The sequence below is a fragment of the Myotis nattereri genome (genome assembly GCF_964212035.1).
Source record: "Myotis nattereri genome assembly, chromosome: 15".
In the NCBI taxonomy this organism is placed as follows: domain Eukaryota; kingdom Metazoa; phylum Chordata; class Mammalia; order Chiroptera; family Vespertilionidae; genus Myotis; species Myotis nattereri.
The window spans coordinates 29,028,488-29,047,034 of NC_138090.1; the positions used below are offsets into that span (position 1 = coordinate 29,028,488).

Below are 18,547 nucleotides of genomic sequence, written 5' to 3' on the forward strand. Positions count from 1 at the left end.
CATATGGTCTCGTCCTTCCCTTCGCAAAGAGCAGCTACAGAGGGTCCTGTCCGGGGCCTCCTGCCTTCCATAGGGAGTGGCATTTCTGGTTTTTTCTGTCCCCTAGAATGTAACTTGTCCAAGCCCAGTGCTTAAGCTCATACAGGCACTTCATTATTGTCCCCCAGTGCTCTGCACCCTTCTGAACAGGCCCAGGACCAGGGACTCTGTGAAGAGAGCTGGGAACCGGGGCAAGGGGCAGGGGGCGTATCATGATCTATTCTAAAATATGTACTTAATGAAAACAATGAGGTCATTCTCTTTGATAAAGAAGGCAAAATTTGAACAGGAGTTCAGGCTTTGCACTCTTTTTATCTCATCCGCTGCTCACAGTCTTGCCTGGGACTGAGAACCTTTCTGTCCCTCTCTCTGGGCCTCATTTTCTCCATCTATACAACAAAGGTCTGGCCCTGATGATCCTGGTGCAGCCATGTGATCCCAGTTTGAGATTCTAACTCATGGTTGCCTGGAGACACACCTTGCCCTCTGGCAGTCACGTGGAATCTGTGAGTGAGCCTCCAGGAGCAGTGCAGTCAGGGCTGGCCAGTCACTCAGCGGGAGCCCAGGGCAGCGAGGTGGGGCCCTGGGTGTGGAGCCCCGAAGGCCATTCCAGAGGGGGCTCCAGAGCTCTCTCCTCTGGGGTGACCTCTGGCACTCCCTCCCAGGGAGGCCTCATCAAAATGGGAGCAGAGGCACAGAATCAATGAATCTGGACTTTGGTGAATTCACACATTTGGGTTTCCTGGTTTCTCAGAGGCATCCGGGCCCCAAAACCTCTTGCAGCTTGGACCTGAGGCTCCAACTGCCAGAGAGGCAGGTAACTCCCAGGGCCTGTGAATGCCCCCATGCTGGCCCAAGTTCCCCACCAGCCTGGGAGTCTGACCACACCAGAGAGTTCCTGGCCCCTCTCCCACCTTCCCCACACCTGGGACTCCGGTTCTCAGTATGGCTCCTGATGAGCCAGGGGTCCCAGGCCAAAGTCAGACCAACACCCAAGGCTGGAGAGGAAGGGACGGCGACACCCATCTTCAGGTGGGCGTGCCTGCAGGGCACCTGGGAAAAACACAGTGAGATCAGGACAAAGGCCAGGCAGCCAAACAGCTAGCGCATACTTTCGGACACCCACGTGGAAGAATGCGTAAGTCTTATGTGCACAGCGCAATGAATTCCCACCCGCCTAGATCACATTTCAGGACAGCGCCAGCATCCCAGAGAGCCTGCTGATATCTAAGAGCCAATTTTAAAAGTATGTTTTTTTTCTGAATGCGTGAATCACCCACCTGATTTAAATTCAAAGGGAACAAAAGGTTACAAGGTGAACACACTTTCCCTGCCCCAGGTACTCAGATCCCTGCTCAGCTCACCTAACTGCCGGGTCTGCGGTCAGCAGGAGGTCCTGGGGACAGAGGAAAGCAAGGCCGGGCTCTCCACATCCACGGCCCCGATGAAGGCTGTTCGCCAGTGGAGGGGTTGCAAGTGGCTGGAGTGGGGGCAGCGTGCCCAGGGACAGCAGAACAAACAACCCACATTCATTAGATGGTGCAGGACTTCACCGCACTCTGCCATCCTGGACAAGAGTGAAGGCTGAGAGCCCCTCCCTCATGTTCTAGGTCGAGCCCACCGCAGAGAAGGCCCTCCCTCTACCACTGCAGGACACTCACCTTTCCCCTGCGCCTCAGCAGTGATGAGCTCAACCACCTGTCCCCACCGATCTATCAAAACAAACTCTGGTTTGGCTTCTCTCCTTCCCATACCCGTGAACTTGGTCCCCTCAGCCTGAGCCAGCAGATAGCCCCTCCTGGAGCAGGCTGGCCTGGGAGAAAACCTCTACCCACCCCCCAATCCTGTTCATTGCCCGTAGAAGAGAGACCTTCGCCAGCCCCTGAGATGCTGCACATCTTGCATATCTCACGTCAGAGCATTGTTCTCCCAATGTTGATGGCCCATCCCCTCTGCAATAATCCCTCCCAATAAGTCTCTCCTTACTCCGTCCAGATTTGGCTTACATTTGACCATTCCCTCCCTGTGGAATTCGCAGCCTAACTCAGGGACCAAGCTGAGCCCAGAAATGCCAGTAAAACAGGAGCAGCTTCCATGGAGCAAGTGGGAACTCCAGGCCTCGGCTCCGTGGCTCTGTGAGAGGGAGGCAGGGCTGTCCCAGGAGAAATGTTACTGCAACTAGAGGAGTGGGGTGGGGACAGCTGTCATGTTCAGGGACACCCAGAAGGACAGAGTGGGGCCCTTTGGACACATTAGGAAAACACTCACTCACTAGTCCAGTGATGGCGAACCTATGACACACGTGTCAGAGGTGACACGCGAACTCATTTTTTTGGTTGATTTTTCTTTGTTAAATGGCATTTAAATATATAAAATAAATATCAAAAATGTAAATCTTTGTTTTACTATAGTTGCAAATATCAAAAAATTTCTCTATGTGACACGGCACCAGAGTTAAGTGAGGGTTTTTCAAAATGCTGACACGCCGAGCTCAAAAGGTTCGCCATCACTGCTCTAGGGGAATCAGCTTTGTGGGTTGTGCAAACACCCTCAAGGCGAAGAGCTGCCCCCCGCAACCTCGGCAGGGAGACCAAGTCCAACCCAAGTCTCCCACGTGCCCTTATCAACCTCTAGTTGGGCGGGAGCTGCCAAAGGGATGGAGACCTCTGAGAGGTTCAGGGCTCCCTCCAGCATGGCGCCACCACCGCCTGACAGAGCTTGGAGGGGTTGGGACCATGAGATGAGCAGATAGGACCCATGCTCTGACTTTGGGTCCTGGAGCCCCACTTGGAGGGGTAAGAGCCCGCGTGGGGGGTCACGTGTCATTCCACAGCAGCCTGCATAGAGGTCAGCGAGTGAGAGAAAACCTCTGGAACCTTCTGTGCCCCCTCTTTGACCCAGAGGACTTGTTCTCCAATGAAACTGTTCACCCAGGGGGGTTTATGTGATTTAAGCATTTAACTTTAATCACACAGTTGCGTTCCTACTTGCAGGAAGGATTATGTCAGCCCTTGGCTGTGAGAGAAGCAACTGAGTCTTGCTGAAACTGGACCCAAGGGAACGGGCAACACACAGCCTATTTGGTGTGGGCGTGCTCAGGGGGATTTAAAGTTTCTGGCAGGAGGCTGAAAGTTTCAGCCAGGCTTCCTGGAGTTCCAGCAGAAAGTGGATGGTTAGGTAGCCCGAGATGCCACTAGCCTCGGACAACCCCCCACCATGCGTGCGAACAGCAGCTCTTGGGGTGAGGATCTGCGGCTTCCACTGGGGATGGACTGATGATGACCTGGACTCCCACTGTCCCTCTCTGGAGGTTGTGCAGAGATCGACAAGGACTTGTGAACTCTAGAGACTGGAGAAGTGTCATATGTTTAGGATGCACGGAAGGGCCCATGCAGAGGAGGGGCATGACCAGAGGAGCTCTCCAGGTGGAAGCATCGATTCCTCCCTGAGGCCCGGGACTTCCCAGGTTGCCGAGCTCTCCCTCTTGGTTGAGATGCCACTCCCACCCCCACAGCCTGCCCAATCCCACTCTCATGGTGGTTCTGGCTATTGCCGTGGGCAAGGTGGTTTAGCAATGTCAGATGTCCCTGCCTCACTGTTGATGGATTGACCCCACCAACCCCCCTTCACCAGTTCCACACGCGTACATGGCAAACTTGGTGAGCCTGGCAGAGCTTTCTAAGAATTTGGGGATCACAAGGAGAAGTCTTGTCCTGTTGCAGCCAGCATTCCAGTCTTGCTCTCCTTTCCCTTCTCCTCCGAACACATATTCCTCTCCACTCACAGTGGTTGAGTAATTGCAGGCTGTTGCTTGAATGTGCCCTGGATCCCCACCGTGGACATTTTTGCCCCCCCCCCCCCAATCCCTTCCTCTCCACTGTCTCAAGCTCTCTCTGACCCCCATCTTCTCTTTCTACCCCCCTCAAAGAGCTGGTGGACAGCTCTGCTCTGACCACACGTGTGGGGTCGTTTGTTTGGGTTGGTCCGAGAACTGTCCTTTCAAGTGTCCAGACCCTTTTCAGCAGCAGCAGTGGAGGGAGAGCTTGGCCCTGAGTTGGGGGAAGGGCCGGCTGCTGGGTCCAGCCAGGTCTGCCGAACAGTCCCGATGAGGTTTCCAATCTTTCACACCTCTTTCATTATGTTTTCCAAATACTTCCATGCCAACAGAAGTAAAACTTTAACACACTTCTCAGTGCATTGTGACCTGAGAGTCATACAGAGCTGCCCCTGGAAGTTTTGTGCAGCCAGGCTTCCTGGAGTTCAGGCAGAAAATGGATGCTTAGGCAGCCTGGGCAGGAGTGAGAACCATCATGGGCACATGACCCACTGGGGTTGTGAGTGCAGCCAACACAGGCAAGCTTTGATCAGGCCTGCACAGGCAGCTGCCTGCCCACTAGGGCTATGCAATCCCATCTCCCACCTGTTAGCTCCACTCCCCACCCAGCCTGCAGGGAGGGGGAGAACCCCCGTGAGCTCATTTGGGGGCCTGCTGGCTTTGGGGTTCAGTATGCAGGGTGTACCTGGTGATTGGGAGCTGTGTACCATGGCGTTCTCACAAGTGGTGGCAGCACTGGTACTTGGCCCTCAAGGCCTCTCTGCACCTCCTGGGTGGCTCTAGGTCAGAGGTGGGGAACCTTTTTTTCTGCCAAGGGCCATTTGGACATACATATATGGTCAGTCCTCACCTGAGGACATTTTCCTATTGATTTTTAGAGTGGGAGGGGTAGAGAAACATCGATTGGTTGCCTCCCACACGCCCCCTGACCAGGGACGGTGATTGAGCCTGCAACTGAGAGGCATGTGTCCTTGACCAGAATGGAACCCGAGACCCTCAGTTTGTGGGTTGACACTAACCACTGACCAACCCAGCCAGGGCCCATTTGGCTATTTATATCATTTTTGTGCCTTACAAAATTACCAACTTAAAAGTTAGCCTGCTATCTTTGGTCAAACATTTAAGTAACTCACCCCTAATGCCTTAGCAGAGTCAGACCAAATGACTTCACAGGCTGCAATGGCCCGTGGGCCAGACGTTTCCCACCCCTGCTCTAGACGGTACCTTTTGCCCCAAGCCCATCTGGTGGCCTCAATGCCTGGGAGTAGAAGGCCCCTTTGTGGGTACCCAAGGCCTCCAGGTCCAGCCTTCGTGTGCTGGAGCCCCTGGCCTGGGCTCACGTGACAGTTATTATGGTCGGACCACTCACCCTTGCTGTGCCACCCCAAGACACGCTTCCATATCCAGGTCCCACCTGTCCTCAGGCCCTGGTCAAACACCAACATTTGGAATGGAGTTTGCTTGCATGAAGTGAGAGCTGTCTGTGGAAGAGCTGGTGTGGCACTCAGCCGAGTCCAGCTTGAGACCAGATACTCAAGAAAGTCCTGGAAATGAGGAAATGTGCTTGCCCCTTCCTCCCAGCCCAGCTGGCATGTCTCTTCCCTGACTTCCCGGGACTGGTCCTGGCAGCAACCAGTCACCTGTGGGCCAGTGGCCAAGCTCTTCCCACCTTGGAACTTGGCCTTGACTTCAATGTCCCTTCTAAGAGGCAGACTGGATTCTCCCTCTGCTCCTTGCCTCCCTCCCAGCTGTCACCAGTAAGCATGTTATCAGGGGCTCTGGCCACCTTGTTTGGCCTCCAGGAGGCTGTGTCAGTGAGTGAGTGAGATGGACCAACCCTCTCCAGGGGAGTCACACCCAGGCACATTCCTACTCCCAATATTCGGTGCTGAAGGAAAGAACAGGAAGGCCACCAGCAGTAATTATAATTCTGATCATTTTTCTTTAAAAACAAACAAAAGCCCCACCCCACAAGAAAAACAGAACTCCCTACCCCTCACCAGCAAATGTTACAGGTTAGCCATTAACACGAGAAGAGAAAGATATTGAAGCCGAGCACGTCATTACAAGGTGGAGGTTTGTCACCGGGCCAATGACAATGTCACAGTGACAGCACTGCCGAGGCGGGGACACCGACAGGGACACAAAGACAGCAACAACATGCCGGAGAAGCCAGGCTGAACCGGACCTGCAAATAAATAAACACGGAGCCGACAGCATCCTTACGTTACTGAGGCCTTAGGACAAACTCGAACAGCAGGACACCTGAACAAACGCTAGCTGGTTACGCCGGGGTTTGGATAAAAAAATTAACCCTCCCACATGTGAATGCTCGGGACACTTGTCAGTAGAGTGGTCAGAAAGAGCGGAGAGACTGCCTTCCCAGAGGCCAACGCGGCAGGGCCCGGGGTATCTGCAGGCAAGCACCTCAGGATGCAGCCCTGACCTCCCTGCCTCCCCAGGTGGGTCCCTGGGCGACACAGGCCCAGGAATCACAGAAGGGGCCCCCAAGCCACCCTCAGCAGAGGTCCCAGCCCAGATGCTGGGGAGAGCCACACTCTAGAACTGCCTTTGACTTCTCAGTGGCTCCTCTAGCCCTCACCTCCACGTGGGAAGGGAACCCTGGGGCCCCAGTCTACCCCTGCAGGGGTGACTTGCCTCAGTTGCCCATGACACACTGGGGGTTCCCACCCGTTTGCAGGCTGCTGAAGCAGATCACGGTAGGGAGGCCACCCAAGGACCGTCTGGTTTCCCATAACCTGCAAGGCCATATCTACCCTCACAGCATCCCAAGGGCCCCCTGGAGCCCAGGTGGGTGGCAGCAGGCTGGATGGGCCATTCGAAGCTGAGCAATGAGGCCTGATGCCTGAGGGCTCAGTTCAACCTCCCCCTGGGAGGTGAGGGGTCAGAGGCCAAGGCAGAGCCCCAGCACCTATGACGGGGCCTAGAGGACCTGATCCTAGCTGATGGTGCTTCCCAGGATGGCTTCCTGGACAGAGTGACAGCTCAGGTAAGCCAGCCTCAGCTGCCTCCTGGGGGGCGGGGAGCCACCACAGGAGCCACAAAGACAGGCCTGATAGTAGCCTCTCTGGAGCGGAGGGCAGGCGTGCTGTGCTGCGAGCCAGACCCCTAGAGTTGGGCGGCCTCAGGAGCAGGTGGAGTTGGGGCACTGAGGAAGGCGCGGCTGTCCTCTGCTGACTGGGATCCAGTCTGGAGCAGGCCATGTTGGTGGCAGGAGGGGAGGAGGGCGCCCTGGCCAGGAGCTGAAAGCCAGCCCCAGACACCCCCAGGGGGTTGCCATCCAGCCACGGAGGCCAATTCTGCAGACCCCAGGAGGGGCTGCCTTGGGGACCTGAATGAGAAGCCCATCAGGGGTCTTGGCATCTGCCTTCCTGTCACATCTCTTTCCAGGCCTCACGCCTGGGGCTTTGTCTGAGAGAACTAGAGCTGGCTCCCAAACGATGCAGCACAGGGCGGGGGGCAGCATCCGCGGGAGGCCCTCTCCACCGGAGATGCCCAGTCCTCCTGCCTTTGTGCCTTTGCTCAGGCTGCCATGCAGGACAGGAAGCAGTCAGGAGCCCATGGCAGCCTGAGTGACAAGGGCCTGGCCAAGAAACCGGCCCTGCTCTGCTCGTCCTGGCAGGACCTCTAGGATCGTCCAGATGCCCATGACCTCTACCAGGAGCTCCACCCAAACACCAGGCACAGGAACTGGCTCTTTCTGTGGAGCTGAGGCTGGTATCAGACTCCTCTCAAGCCCTTTGCTCTCCAACAAACCTCTCCAAAGACGGCCGTTTCAGCAAGACTTTCTCTTCTTTTTAGGGGGTCAGGGAGGGAGGGATCGACCTCAGGTCTTTAAGGCAGAGACATAAGCCCAAGGTTAGTTTTCCCAATGTCACTACATCTACTAACCAAAAAAAACCCAAAAAACAAAAAACACCTAAGGAAGCCAAGCACACATCTGTCAGTGCAAATCTGAGGCAGAGTCTCGGTAGCTTATTGGCAGCTGGAGTGTTCGGCTCTCAGAATCCCTCCTCCGCCTGAAGCTGGTGCTGGGGGTCACACCCAACGACAGGACCTGGTCCCTGAGGCACATCACGCTGCTGGCAGTGTTAAGGGACAAGAGTCTCCCTACCTGCCCTCCCCCTGTTTCTTTAAAAAATAATCATCTTGGTGGTGTCAAGTTGACCCCAAAATTTAAGTTAAAAAATAATACAAAAAAAAGGGAGGAAAAAAACCACAAATAAACAAAGGTGGGAAAGGACAAGGGCCCAACATGGAAAAAGCCCGCGGTCTGTCAGAAGGCGCAGCCTCTTCTCAGTTCAACATGCGTGCCTCGCACTCTGGAGGAGGTATCGATAGAAGTCCGTCTTCCGGGACTAAATTCGTACCAGTTTTCACAGTGGCCCTGGCACCTGACCTGGTGGAGGGACAGTGCGGGGCGCTCAGCTGAGCTGCCTGGATGATGGAACGGGCCGCCTTTTAGGTGGGTGAGTTGTTTTAAAATGATCTTTGTGTATTTTCCATCCGCCAGCTTCCCGGCTCCTCTCTCTTATGTCTCCTGGGGGACCACTTGCATCAGCTTCTGGCAAAGAACTGTCGTGGAGACTGCAGGGGAGGGGAGAGCAGAGTTACTCCGGGGTCGTGCTATCATGTGCCTGGGGGCCAGGGGCACCAGGAAGTGCTGAGAGCTGCAGGTCACCCGGCCTCAGGGCACCAGACCCCCAAGGTTGCAAGAGACGCCAGGGACCCAGAACTTAATGTAAAACCTCCTGATCTGAAAATGTGTACACCGGGCTCAAGGGGCTCCCTCCTGGTGGGCACCAGACTTCACTCCAGGTTGGCCGCAGAGGAACGCCTGCTTCTTCCAGTGACTCTGTAAGTCACCCGGGGGGTGTGGCCAAGGAACTTGGCAATAGGTTGAGCACTGGCCCTGCCCATCACCCTGTTTCAGAACCCTGGGGTTATGGCAGCAATAATCCTATATAATAAAAGAGGAATGTTAAATAGCTGTTATGTCCTGAGGTGTAACGACCAAGTGCATCAGGACCAGTCAGGACCAGATCACGGATCAGCAGGAGGGTAGGCCAGTGAGGTACAAGTCAGCTGTGGAGAGCTACAGGAGCGGGCAGGGCAGCAAGCTATGAAGGGGTGTGTGTGTGGTGGTGGTGGTGGTGGTGGGGGGGGGGGGGGGGTGGGGCCGGGAGGAGCTACAGGAGTGTGCAGGGCTACTAGTGGGATAATAAGTCCCGATGCTGAGGGCTCTTCCTGTGTGTCCACACCCGGGCCACCGCCTGGCAGACACCCAGGGCCAGAATCAAGGCTGCCCCCACTGCCAGATGACAGCCACGTGCCTGCAGTCCACAGAGGGAGTGGAGCAGGCGGGTGTGTGCCAGGGGCCCAGATGAACACTCTGTGGGGTGTGATTTCAGGACACAGGGCTTGCATTAAGGTCTGGTGTGGTCTGCAAGATGATTAGTAGGGAGTCTAGCCTGGCCTGGAGGCTAAGGCCTGCTGAAAATGACTGACGGTGTTTCCCATGTTCAGATCAGGAGGTTTCACATAAAGTCACAGGGCAGGTAGCAATCAGAATTTGGAGAGCCACCAGGACATGGTGATTGGGGTGCAGGCTTGCAAACACCAGCGAGTGTGCCAGGAGCCGGCCATATTAAGAGCGGCCTCAGTACGGGCTCCTAAACGTGCCGGTTAGTGGGCCCTGTGACCACAGTGCAGAGATCCTGCTTTCTCCGCCTCTGCCTTTCTGGGTCAGCCTTGTGCTTAGGCTGGTGACAGCACTGGGATTTTGTTACTTGGCAAAAGCAGCCTGGTTTTCTGGAATCCCTTGTTCTGAGATTAGCTGGTGCCAAGCTGAGCGTCTTATCCCTGAAATACATGGGCCAGACGTCACCGCTAGACACGCCAAGTGCCTGAACGCCTAGCTAAGGGATTAGATGAGACAGCAGACAGCGTGCTGGGGCGGGGCGCTGGTGGGCCGGCAGGGAGGAGAGCGGCCCCAGCTGTCAGGCTGCACTGAGGAGATACTCACAAATGCCCTGGAGGAGCCACTTGGGCTTGTTTTGCCACCGGACCCCGAGGAAATAGACCGGGAGGCCGCTGAGGATTATGGCAAAGCCGATGCCACACTCAATGGGGGTCTTCCAGAAGGAGACGGCGATCAGGAACAGGCAGGCCAGGATGAAGAACACGGGGAGTGCCAGGTTCACCTGGGGACAGAGGGCGGAGCGATGGGCATCTGTTGCTCCCTTCCCACACCTCCCACGTCCTGTCATCACAGTCCTGTCCACTCCGCGGAAAGTGCTGCGTCCCCACCGCCCTCCTGACCTCGATGGAGTCATCTCCGCATCAGGCCCACTTAGGCGCTCCCATGGGACCCCCCAGAGCACACCCTGTGCCTCCTGCTGCAAGCCCATCCCTCCCACCTGGTCCAAGAACAGCTCCGACCTCCCGGAGCCGTCACTCGGGCCTGTCTCCCTCTTCAGCATTTACCAGTCTGACCTGCCGGCTGCGGACTCTGGAGACCTGAAACCTTCCCCTGTTCTCCGTTTCCTCAGCACAAGGCGCCAGGCAGTAATTACCCAAAGCACAGACGGTGCCGACAGAAAACGCAAACAACCCTCGAGGCTTCCCAAGGTCAGGGGATGTGGACCTTGCTGGCTCCCACATCACAGGGCAGAAACCCTGGCCCAGCACCCATTCACCAATGTCACCCAAGGTGGGGGCGTTTCTGGGAAGACCCTGGCACCCACTAATAAGTGAGGGGCATCTGCCTTCTCAGAGAGCCTTTGTGAGGAGGCTGACTGCAGTCTGCACAGCACGGGCAGACCAGCCACAGAGGCGCCCCTGGCCCGGCCCAGCCCGGCTCCAAGGACCATGTCCTGCTTCTGCACCTGGGTGGGCTTGTCTACACACAGACTTGGCCATCTGCCCACACACTGCAGATGAAGGGCAAGCCGGGGTCCCACCTGGTCAGCCCACACTGCATGCCCCTCCCCAGTCCAGGTTAACAGTGAAACAAAGCCCCACAATGTGCCCAGGATAACACAGGACAGAGCCCACCACAGGCACAGGTGACATGGAGATATAACCAACCATGTGCCCAGGATAATGCGGGGACGGAGCCCACCACAGGCACAGGTGACATGGTTAGAACCGCCATGAGCCCAGGATAGCATGGGGACGGAGCCACCACAGTAGGGAGCAAGGTGCTCCAGGGCACTAAGGTTGCTCTGGTGCCCAAGAACCTCTTCAAGGCAGGGAAGCGGGCCCTGCTGCCTCTGTGGGCCTGCTGGGTGGGGCAGACAAGGATGTGGCCCATGGATAGGTGTCTCTAGGCCAAATGCCACTAGGGACTGGACAAAGGACAACAGCCAGTGGCCACCAGGAGTTCCTCCTTCTCTCTCCCTGACATGCTCATAGCGACTTGCTCACTGGGCTTCTCCAGCAGAAGTGTGGCTTCATTGGCCCGTTTTTTGAGAAACAAGGTCACCCTTGGGCGGCTGTCCCCCGAGGAGAGGGGCATTCACCTTAGGCCAGGCCCAGCTGGCACCTCAGCAGTCTAATGCTAAAACTCCTCCATTCAATGCGGCAGAGCTGGTCTTGGCCAGGTCTACACCCTACGGGCTCAGACGTCACCTCCCACCCACCACAAATGACCTCCCCCTCACAGCCTTGGCAGCACCCCCTGAACACACATGGCCCCTACATCTCTGCCCACATGCCACCTTCTCAGGACCACCCACCATCCTGGTCAGCTGCCCCCTGGCCAGTTAGGCCCCCACCCTGCCCACCTGTCCACCCCACAGTGCTCATCACCGGCCCACTGGGCACGGAGGTTTCTTATTTATTGCCTCGCGCACCAGGACCCTCTACAGGAGGCATCCTGACCCCTGGTTCAGAGCGGAAATGGCAACTCCAAGAGGGGTGGTGGCTTGCCCAGGCACAGGCCGGGAGGGCAGAACCAAGAGGCTGTGCAGAGCTGGCTCCTCACCAAGGCTGTCAGGGACACCTGGGCCCCGTTTCTCCAGCGCATGACCCACCGAGCCCCCAGCTGCTGGGGGTGCGCCAGGCCTGGGCCGCCCACGCGGCTGGGCCCTCACCTTGATGGGCCGCTCTAGCTCAGGCTTCTTGTATCGGAGCCACAGCATCCCGATGATGGCCAGGGCCACACACAGCCAGTTGAAGAAGCTGAAGAAGTTGATGACGGAGAAGATGTCGTTGGAGAAGGCGTATAGCAGGGTCATGAGGCACTGCAAGCAGAGAGAGGGGGCAGCGTGAGCCAGGAACAGGACGGCCTGGAGGATGGAGGCCACCGGCGGGACACGTCTGCAAGGGCTGACAGCACTTGCGCACTCGTGCTTTAAAGGAAGACCTAGTTTGAGCAACACACGTGTCCTCAGAAAGCAAAGGCCCCACTGAGAGCGGGAAGGGAACGAAGGCCTAAACCCTGTACTCACTGCAGTGTTACCTGTGGAAGCAATGACTGGGAACCAACTAAGCACCCATTACGGAGCTCTCCCAGACCCCAGCCACTGGGCACCCACAGGAGTTCCAAAACTGAGCCGGGCTCTGCATGGTTTCTAACGTGTCCCGGAACCATCTAGTACGTCTCCCTTCGCAAGGTGGAGCTTTGCCCTCTCTCCTTGAGTTGGGCTATACATACTGACTCACTCCTAACAAACGGAACAAGACAGAAATGACAAGTGTGACCACGGAGGCTAGGTCATAGAAACAGGGTTCCTGGCTCTTCCTCTTGGCTCCCTCGCCCTGGCTTGCAGCCCTGTGGACAAGCCCCCGTCCTGAGGAACCGAGGCCTCATGCTCACAGCCATGTGAGGGGCCATCCTGGAAGCGGCTCCTCCATCCCCGGCCGAGCCTTCAGATGGGACGCAGCCCCGACCACCATCCTGTTACCACCTCACGAAGGACCCTGGACCAGGGCCACCCAGCTAAGCTGCCCGGAGTTCCTGACTCACGGAAACAAAGAGACAGTGAATGCCTTCCGTTTCCTGGGTGATTGTTACAGAGCAATAGAGAACTAATAAGACGTTAGGCAAGCTGAAGAGAAGCGTGCACGATGTGACCGCACTAGAAATCGCACGTCTGTTAACAGGCCACAGAAGTCCAGAGGCACGGAGCACGCAAAGCCGCCTGTGACCCGTGGCTCCCTGGGAGAACAGGGCAGAGCTTCTGCTCCACAGATGCTGGACTGTTTGAAGTTTTTTAAATAACTACCGTGTATTATTTTTGGAATTAAAAACTTAAACCAGTGCCCTCTGTTGTTCAGTGGAGCAGGCAGCCAAGGGCACAATACAAGGAAACACTCGGCTAACTTACCTGCATCTCGGTCTCCGCCTTGGTCTGCTGTCCAGTTGACACCAGGCAAAGGTGGGGGGGTGTCATGCAGACGGACCCTGGAGCCTCCCCTTCCCCCCAGGAACACCCCAATCTTGTACTTTAATCCACCTGTGATCCTCGCGGGGAAGAAGGGCATCAGGTGGTGCGGCCGGCTTACCGTGAACAGGAGGGAGGGCATGGGCGTCAGGAGCTGCGGGTGAATCATGGAGAGCACGGAGGGCAGGTGGCCCTCCCTGGACCCCACAAAGAACAGCCTGCGGACAGGAAAGCAGGCGGTCGGCCTCATCCCCGGGCACCCAGGCGGGGCCTCTCGGTCTCCCTGACCCACTCAGCGGGCAATGCGGAGCTCAGAGGCTTGCTCACCTGCAGCCCCCTCCCCCTGGGCAGGGCACACAATGAACCCATGACAGTCTAGGGCAGTGACGGCGACCCTATGACACGCGTGTCAGAGGTGACACGCGAACTCATTTTTTGGTTGATTTTTCTTTGTTAAATGGCATTTAAACATATAAAATAAATATCAAAAATATAAGTCTTTGTTTTACTATGGTTGCAAATATCAAAAAATGTCTCTATGTGACACGGCACCAGAGTTACGTTAGGGTTTTTCAAAATGCTGACACGCCGAGCTCAAAAGGTTCGCCATCACTGGTCTAGGACACAGCAGTTGCGTCACTTCTGGGCAGGGGAGAGTCCCTGGTTCCTTTACTTCCGTATTACATGGATGTTTTGACAGCCACATATTACTCAATATAACAAACAGATACAACCTTTAAAGCTCATGTTAAAAAGCAGCATGCAGCACTGGCCCCCAGCTCAGCCTCCCTCCCGGTCCTGCCCCGGCTCCCACAGAGCTGAGTGGGGAGCGTGGTCCTGGGGGGCTCACCTGGAGGACGTGAAGAGAGACCCGTTGACGGAGCCGAAGCAGGACAGGCCCACAAAGACGGGGATGATCCAGGACATGACGCCCAGGTGGTAGTTCCCAAAGTCCTAGACAGATGTCGCACAGTGAGCCCGGGCCCCTTGATGCCCAGCACGCGGCCCAGTCTGGCCCAGCCCCAGGCCACTTGTCTGCACGCGTCCCGCACACTCATGAGGATTTTGCACACGTGACCCCCGGGGTCTGGATGTGAGGGCTGTCCCAGGGACAGAGTCCTCTTTAGAACAACACTGGTGGCTGTTCCTCATCCCCACACACTGGCACCTCTCACCCTGGCATTATACCAGGTTGCCCAGGTGCCCGGCCTTTCCCGTCTGTGTCTGCTCTGCTAGGAAACACGGCTTTGTCTCTGGCTGGGCCCCCATCGCCCGACCCAGAGCAAGGCTCAGTGAGGATTTGTTCAGAAGGTGGAATGGGTGGGCGCGGACACTCACCTGCTGAAGTGGCTGTGAGGACACCATGGGAAGTGAGCCTACGGGGCCCCCAGGACATTCCAAAGCCCGCTCGTACTACTTGGGGCCCCACTGTGGTTTGGAGGCTGATGAGCGCTCTGCTGCTGCCGGCATGGGGCCTGGGGATGCTGCTCTCCCTGCTCTGAACCCGTGTCCAGAATGCCCAGCAGAGGTGGCTCAGGATGCATGTGGGCAGCGGGTAGGAGAAGGCCACCCGGCTTTTCATCCCAGTGCTGGGGTTCAGGCCTCACTTACAAGGACTGGACCTTCCAAATCACCATAATACCGCCCCCTTCCCCACCCCTTCCCCGCCCTGTACTTGACTTTTAAAATGACTGAGGCCTGGACGACCACAGGCTGATTTTTAAAACTGGCCCAGGATGTGGCCTGGGCATCAATACTTTGAAAGCCCCCTGTGATCCTCACGGGCAGCCAGGGTTGTGAGTCAGCACCCTGCACTCTCTGGCTTGGCAGCACAGCTCAACCCCTCCACACAGGAGAGTGGTTTGCAGCCCAGGGGCCTGGTCTGCTCCACATCACAGGCTCAGGGCGGCAGGGCTGGGCCTTGGTCTCTCGGCAACCTGCGCAAACACTGGCAGGTGGCATCTTACCACGGCCACAGCCTCTGACGACAGCATCTGCTCAGTGGACAGCGTGGTGAAGTAGGCCAGGTTCGTCAGCACGTACACCAGGGTGACGATGGGGAGGGAGATGATGATGGCCAGGGGCAGGTTTCTGGAAGGAACGAAAGGGCACATCATCAAAGTGCAGCTCCAGGCGGAACCAGCCCCGATGGCTCTCTAATACACAGGTCTGGTCCTGAGCCTCACTGCTTGGGGGAGGTGTGACGGAGAGGCTGTTGCCAGCTCTGGTCCCTGACACTGGAAGCTGGCGCCTGGGGTTGGGCAGCTATGTGAACCTGGGTTAGTGACTCGCCCTGGTCTCAGCTCCCCATCTGTCAGATGGGCACTCCTGCTGATTCTAAGGGGAAGTCTTGTTCAAGGTCACACAGTGTGCCCTCACCCCAGCCTGATCCTAACCCAGGGCCCCTCCCGAAAGGCCCTGCACTGCTTTCATCTGAGATCGGGCTGGGCCCCATGGATGAATTCTTAGGCAGAACCGACTTCTTCCTTCTCTCACATTAAAATAACAACAAACAACGTCTCTGTTCACACACGCACCTGTAGGGGTTGATCATCTCCTCTGTGACAAGATTCAAGTAATTCCTAGACGTTAGAGAGCAGAGTTTAAGTATACATCCCTCCCACAGTTCTTAGGGGGAAAAGAGCGGATTCCAGGGGGAGCCCTGCTGGCTGTTCTGGGCCAGTGGAGGAGGCCCCTCACCCACCACCTGGGGCCCCGCTAGTGAGCAGCTGGGGGCAAGAGCCCAATCCTGCTCCCCTGGGAAAATCCTAACCCCTGCAGGCCTGTCCTCTCTCTGACCCGCCCGCCAGCACCTTCACCACCTGCCCACCCACCACACGGCAGCCATTCTTGTGGCCCAGTATAATCTGGCTGGAGTGGGGCCCAGCGGGGACCCAGCAGGAAGGAAAGTGTGTGTGTGTCTGTGTGTGTGGTGGTGGTGGTGGGAGAGGCAGGGACGGGGGAGGGGAGCGGGGAGGCGCCAAGTTGTAGGCAGGCACTCCACTCCTGGCGAGGGGGAGGCTGAAAACCACCAGGCCCAGCCTTTTAAGCTCCAATGCTTCACTCTCCTCAGCAAGGCTTATCTACAGGACCGCCTTCCCAGGAGTCCAGACACTGGAGAGAAGCCAGGCTGCTGCGCTGTCCTCTCTGTGCTTTCTCGGGATGCGTCGGGTTCGAGCAGCTCTGAGAGGCTCTCCTGCCGCTCTCAAAAACTGCCCAGGGGGGTGGCCGAGAGATTCAGATGAACCAGACATTCTGAAACGTACCATCCCCCATAGGCAAAGAGGCCGCTGTACAACGCCAACACGATGTTCCCCACGTTCAGTTTGGTGCCTTCAAATGAGAACTTGGGATCCAGATTGGACACATTACCTGGCAAAGGCCAAACAGACAGAAAGGTATGCTGTGTTAGAGAGGGCTGCACAGGGGTCATGCCGCAAGTTCCAGAACGTTCCTGGAGCAAATTACAGTAACAAACAACAATACTGGGGTGAAAGCTTTCCACTGTTACAAATTAAATGCACCTGCTGAGCCGCTGACGCACACATTCCTGACTCGCCCTGGGCCAGGAGCCCCAGCAGGTGAGCACGACCTTGCTGTGACGTGGAGGAATGTCGTCTTTAAGGGCCCCTAGTCTACCCGAAAGGGACGGCAGCCCAGGTCACCTCAGAGTGTGGTCCCTGCAGGTCAGGGGGATTTGGGTTCACTCTAGTCCTTAGTGCCCAGAGAATCAAGAGCTGCTGGACCCAAACCAGTCTTCTCGTGTGCGCGATGGAACTCTTGAATGCCACCTCCTCATGGTGCTGTGAGCACAGAAAGACCCGAAAACGACTTAGGCCCTGGAACATGGCAGGGACTGAGCTGAACAAGGGGACAGGGTGGACCCTCCCTGCCTCTGCCAGCTCCTGGGGGCTCCAGGCATCCTCGGCTTGTGGCTACGTCACGCAGTCTCTGCCTTTTTCCTCACGGCCTTCTCCTTGTGCATCCGCTTCCATCTCCTATACGGATACTCGTTGGGTTTAGAGCCCGCCCTAATCTAGGATGGTCTCATCTTAACCTTTACTTTGATTACATCTGAGTATTTTCCAAATAAAGGCACATTCGCAGGTTCCAGTGGACATGTGTTTGGGGGGTCACCATTCAGCCCAGGACAGTAGGCACTGTGAAATGTGGGTGCCTCAGAAAGGTCCCTAGGAAAGGCTACTAGGAAAGTTTCTGGCCCTTTCTGAGTCTCCGTTATATCATCTGTAAAACGGTCCAGGAACACTTAGGCCTGGAAAGACTCACTCTGTGAGGAGGGGCCGCCCACCAGCCGGTGCCGACAGACACATGCCAGGAGTCAGGTGGCTGGCTCTCCACTCTCCACTGATGAGGGTCACCTGGCCCATGGGTTTTTAGTGCCCGACTCCCCTGGCTCTGGCGGTGGGTGCGGCACAGGCATGCACCTCCCAGGAGGGCTTCAGACAACAGCAAAGGCGCCAATGGGATTGGAGGCACCAGGTTGCCTCCTGCCCACTGACGCTGAGGGAGCAAGTTGAACTCTTGGTCAGGTGCAGATGTTAGCTTGGGAACCATTTCTGATCCAGTCGTGTGGCTTTATCTGTGAGGGTCTGTGTCTGCGTCCCCATCCTGCTGCGCACTCGCTGCCCAGGTCCCACTGGGCCAAGGCCCCAGGGGTGCAACGTGACTCAATGTCACCACTGCCCAGTGGTCAGCAGGTTCCTGGTGGGGCAAAGGGGTGAGGGGAGCTCATGGGGGCCCCAGGCCTCCAAGAGAGCCTATGCCTTCCATAAGGGTGACAGCCTCAGCCACCCTGAAACAGGACAGGGTGACAGCATGTGAGTTTTGCAAAGGGACCTGTGAAAGGGAGGTTCCGTAACACCTGTCATTTAGCTAATTAGGGTCCATCTTACCCTGGACACTGAGTTCTGTCCCGGAGCTTATTTGTCCCAGCTCTGCAGGTATGCTCAGGACTTGAATCTCCCGCTGACGTGGGGGATGAGCCTGGGATCCACAAGCTCCTCTCACCCTGCCCACGAGGCCATGGTCCTGTGACCAGAACAGGCTCCAGGGTAGCTGGCACCTCATCCCTTGAACTGCCTGCACATGATCTGTCTTGGAGGCCTGGTCCCAGGACTGTTTGGTCACAGGGTGGTCAGCAGGCCTGGCCCCAGGAAGGCCTGGCCCTGGGGTGGTCAGCAGGCCTGGCCCAGCACCGCCTGGCCCCAGGTGATCAGCAGACCAGGTGTGTGGTGCAGTGCTT

At 56.8% G+C, this 18,547-nt stretch overlaps 1 protein-coding gene across 1 annotated transcript in view; it reads right to left on the minus strand.

Annotated features, from left to right (window-relative positions):
- Positions 1-5,784: 5,784 nt before the first annotated feature.
- The window catches only part of SLC7A5 (solute carrier family 7 member 5), a gene marked incomplete at its 5' end in the record, with an annotated part of 37,546 nt that continues 24,783 nt past the window's right edge, over positions 5,785-18,547 (minus strand). The window contains 8 exons of the mRNA XM_081107857.1: positions 5,785-8,482; positions 9,921-10,098; positions 11,992-12,141; positions 13,406-13,502; positions 14,135-14,238; positions 15,252-15,375; positions 15,822-15,866; positions 16,551-16,656. Coding sequence (XP_080963983.1) covers positions 8,427-8,482; positions 9,921-10,098; positions 11,992-12,141; positions 13,406-13,502; positions 14,135-14,238; positions 15,252-15,375; positions 15,822-15,866; positions 16,551-16,656 — 860 coding nt within the window. The 3' untranslated portion in view covers positions 5,785-8,426. The remainder of the gene's footprint in view (positions 8,483-9,920; positions 10,099-11,991; positions 12,142-13,405; positions 13,503-14,134; positions 14,239-15,251; positions 15,376-15,821; positions 15,867-16,550; positions 16,657-18,547) is intronic.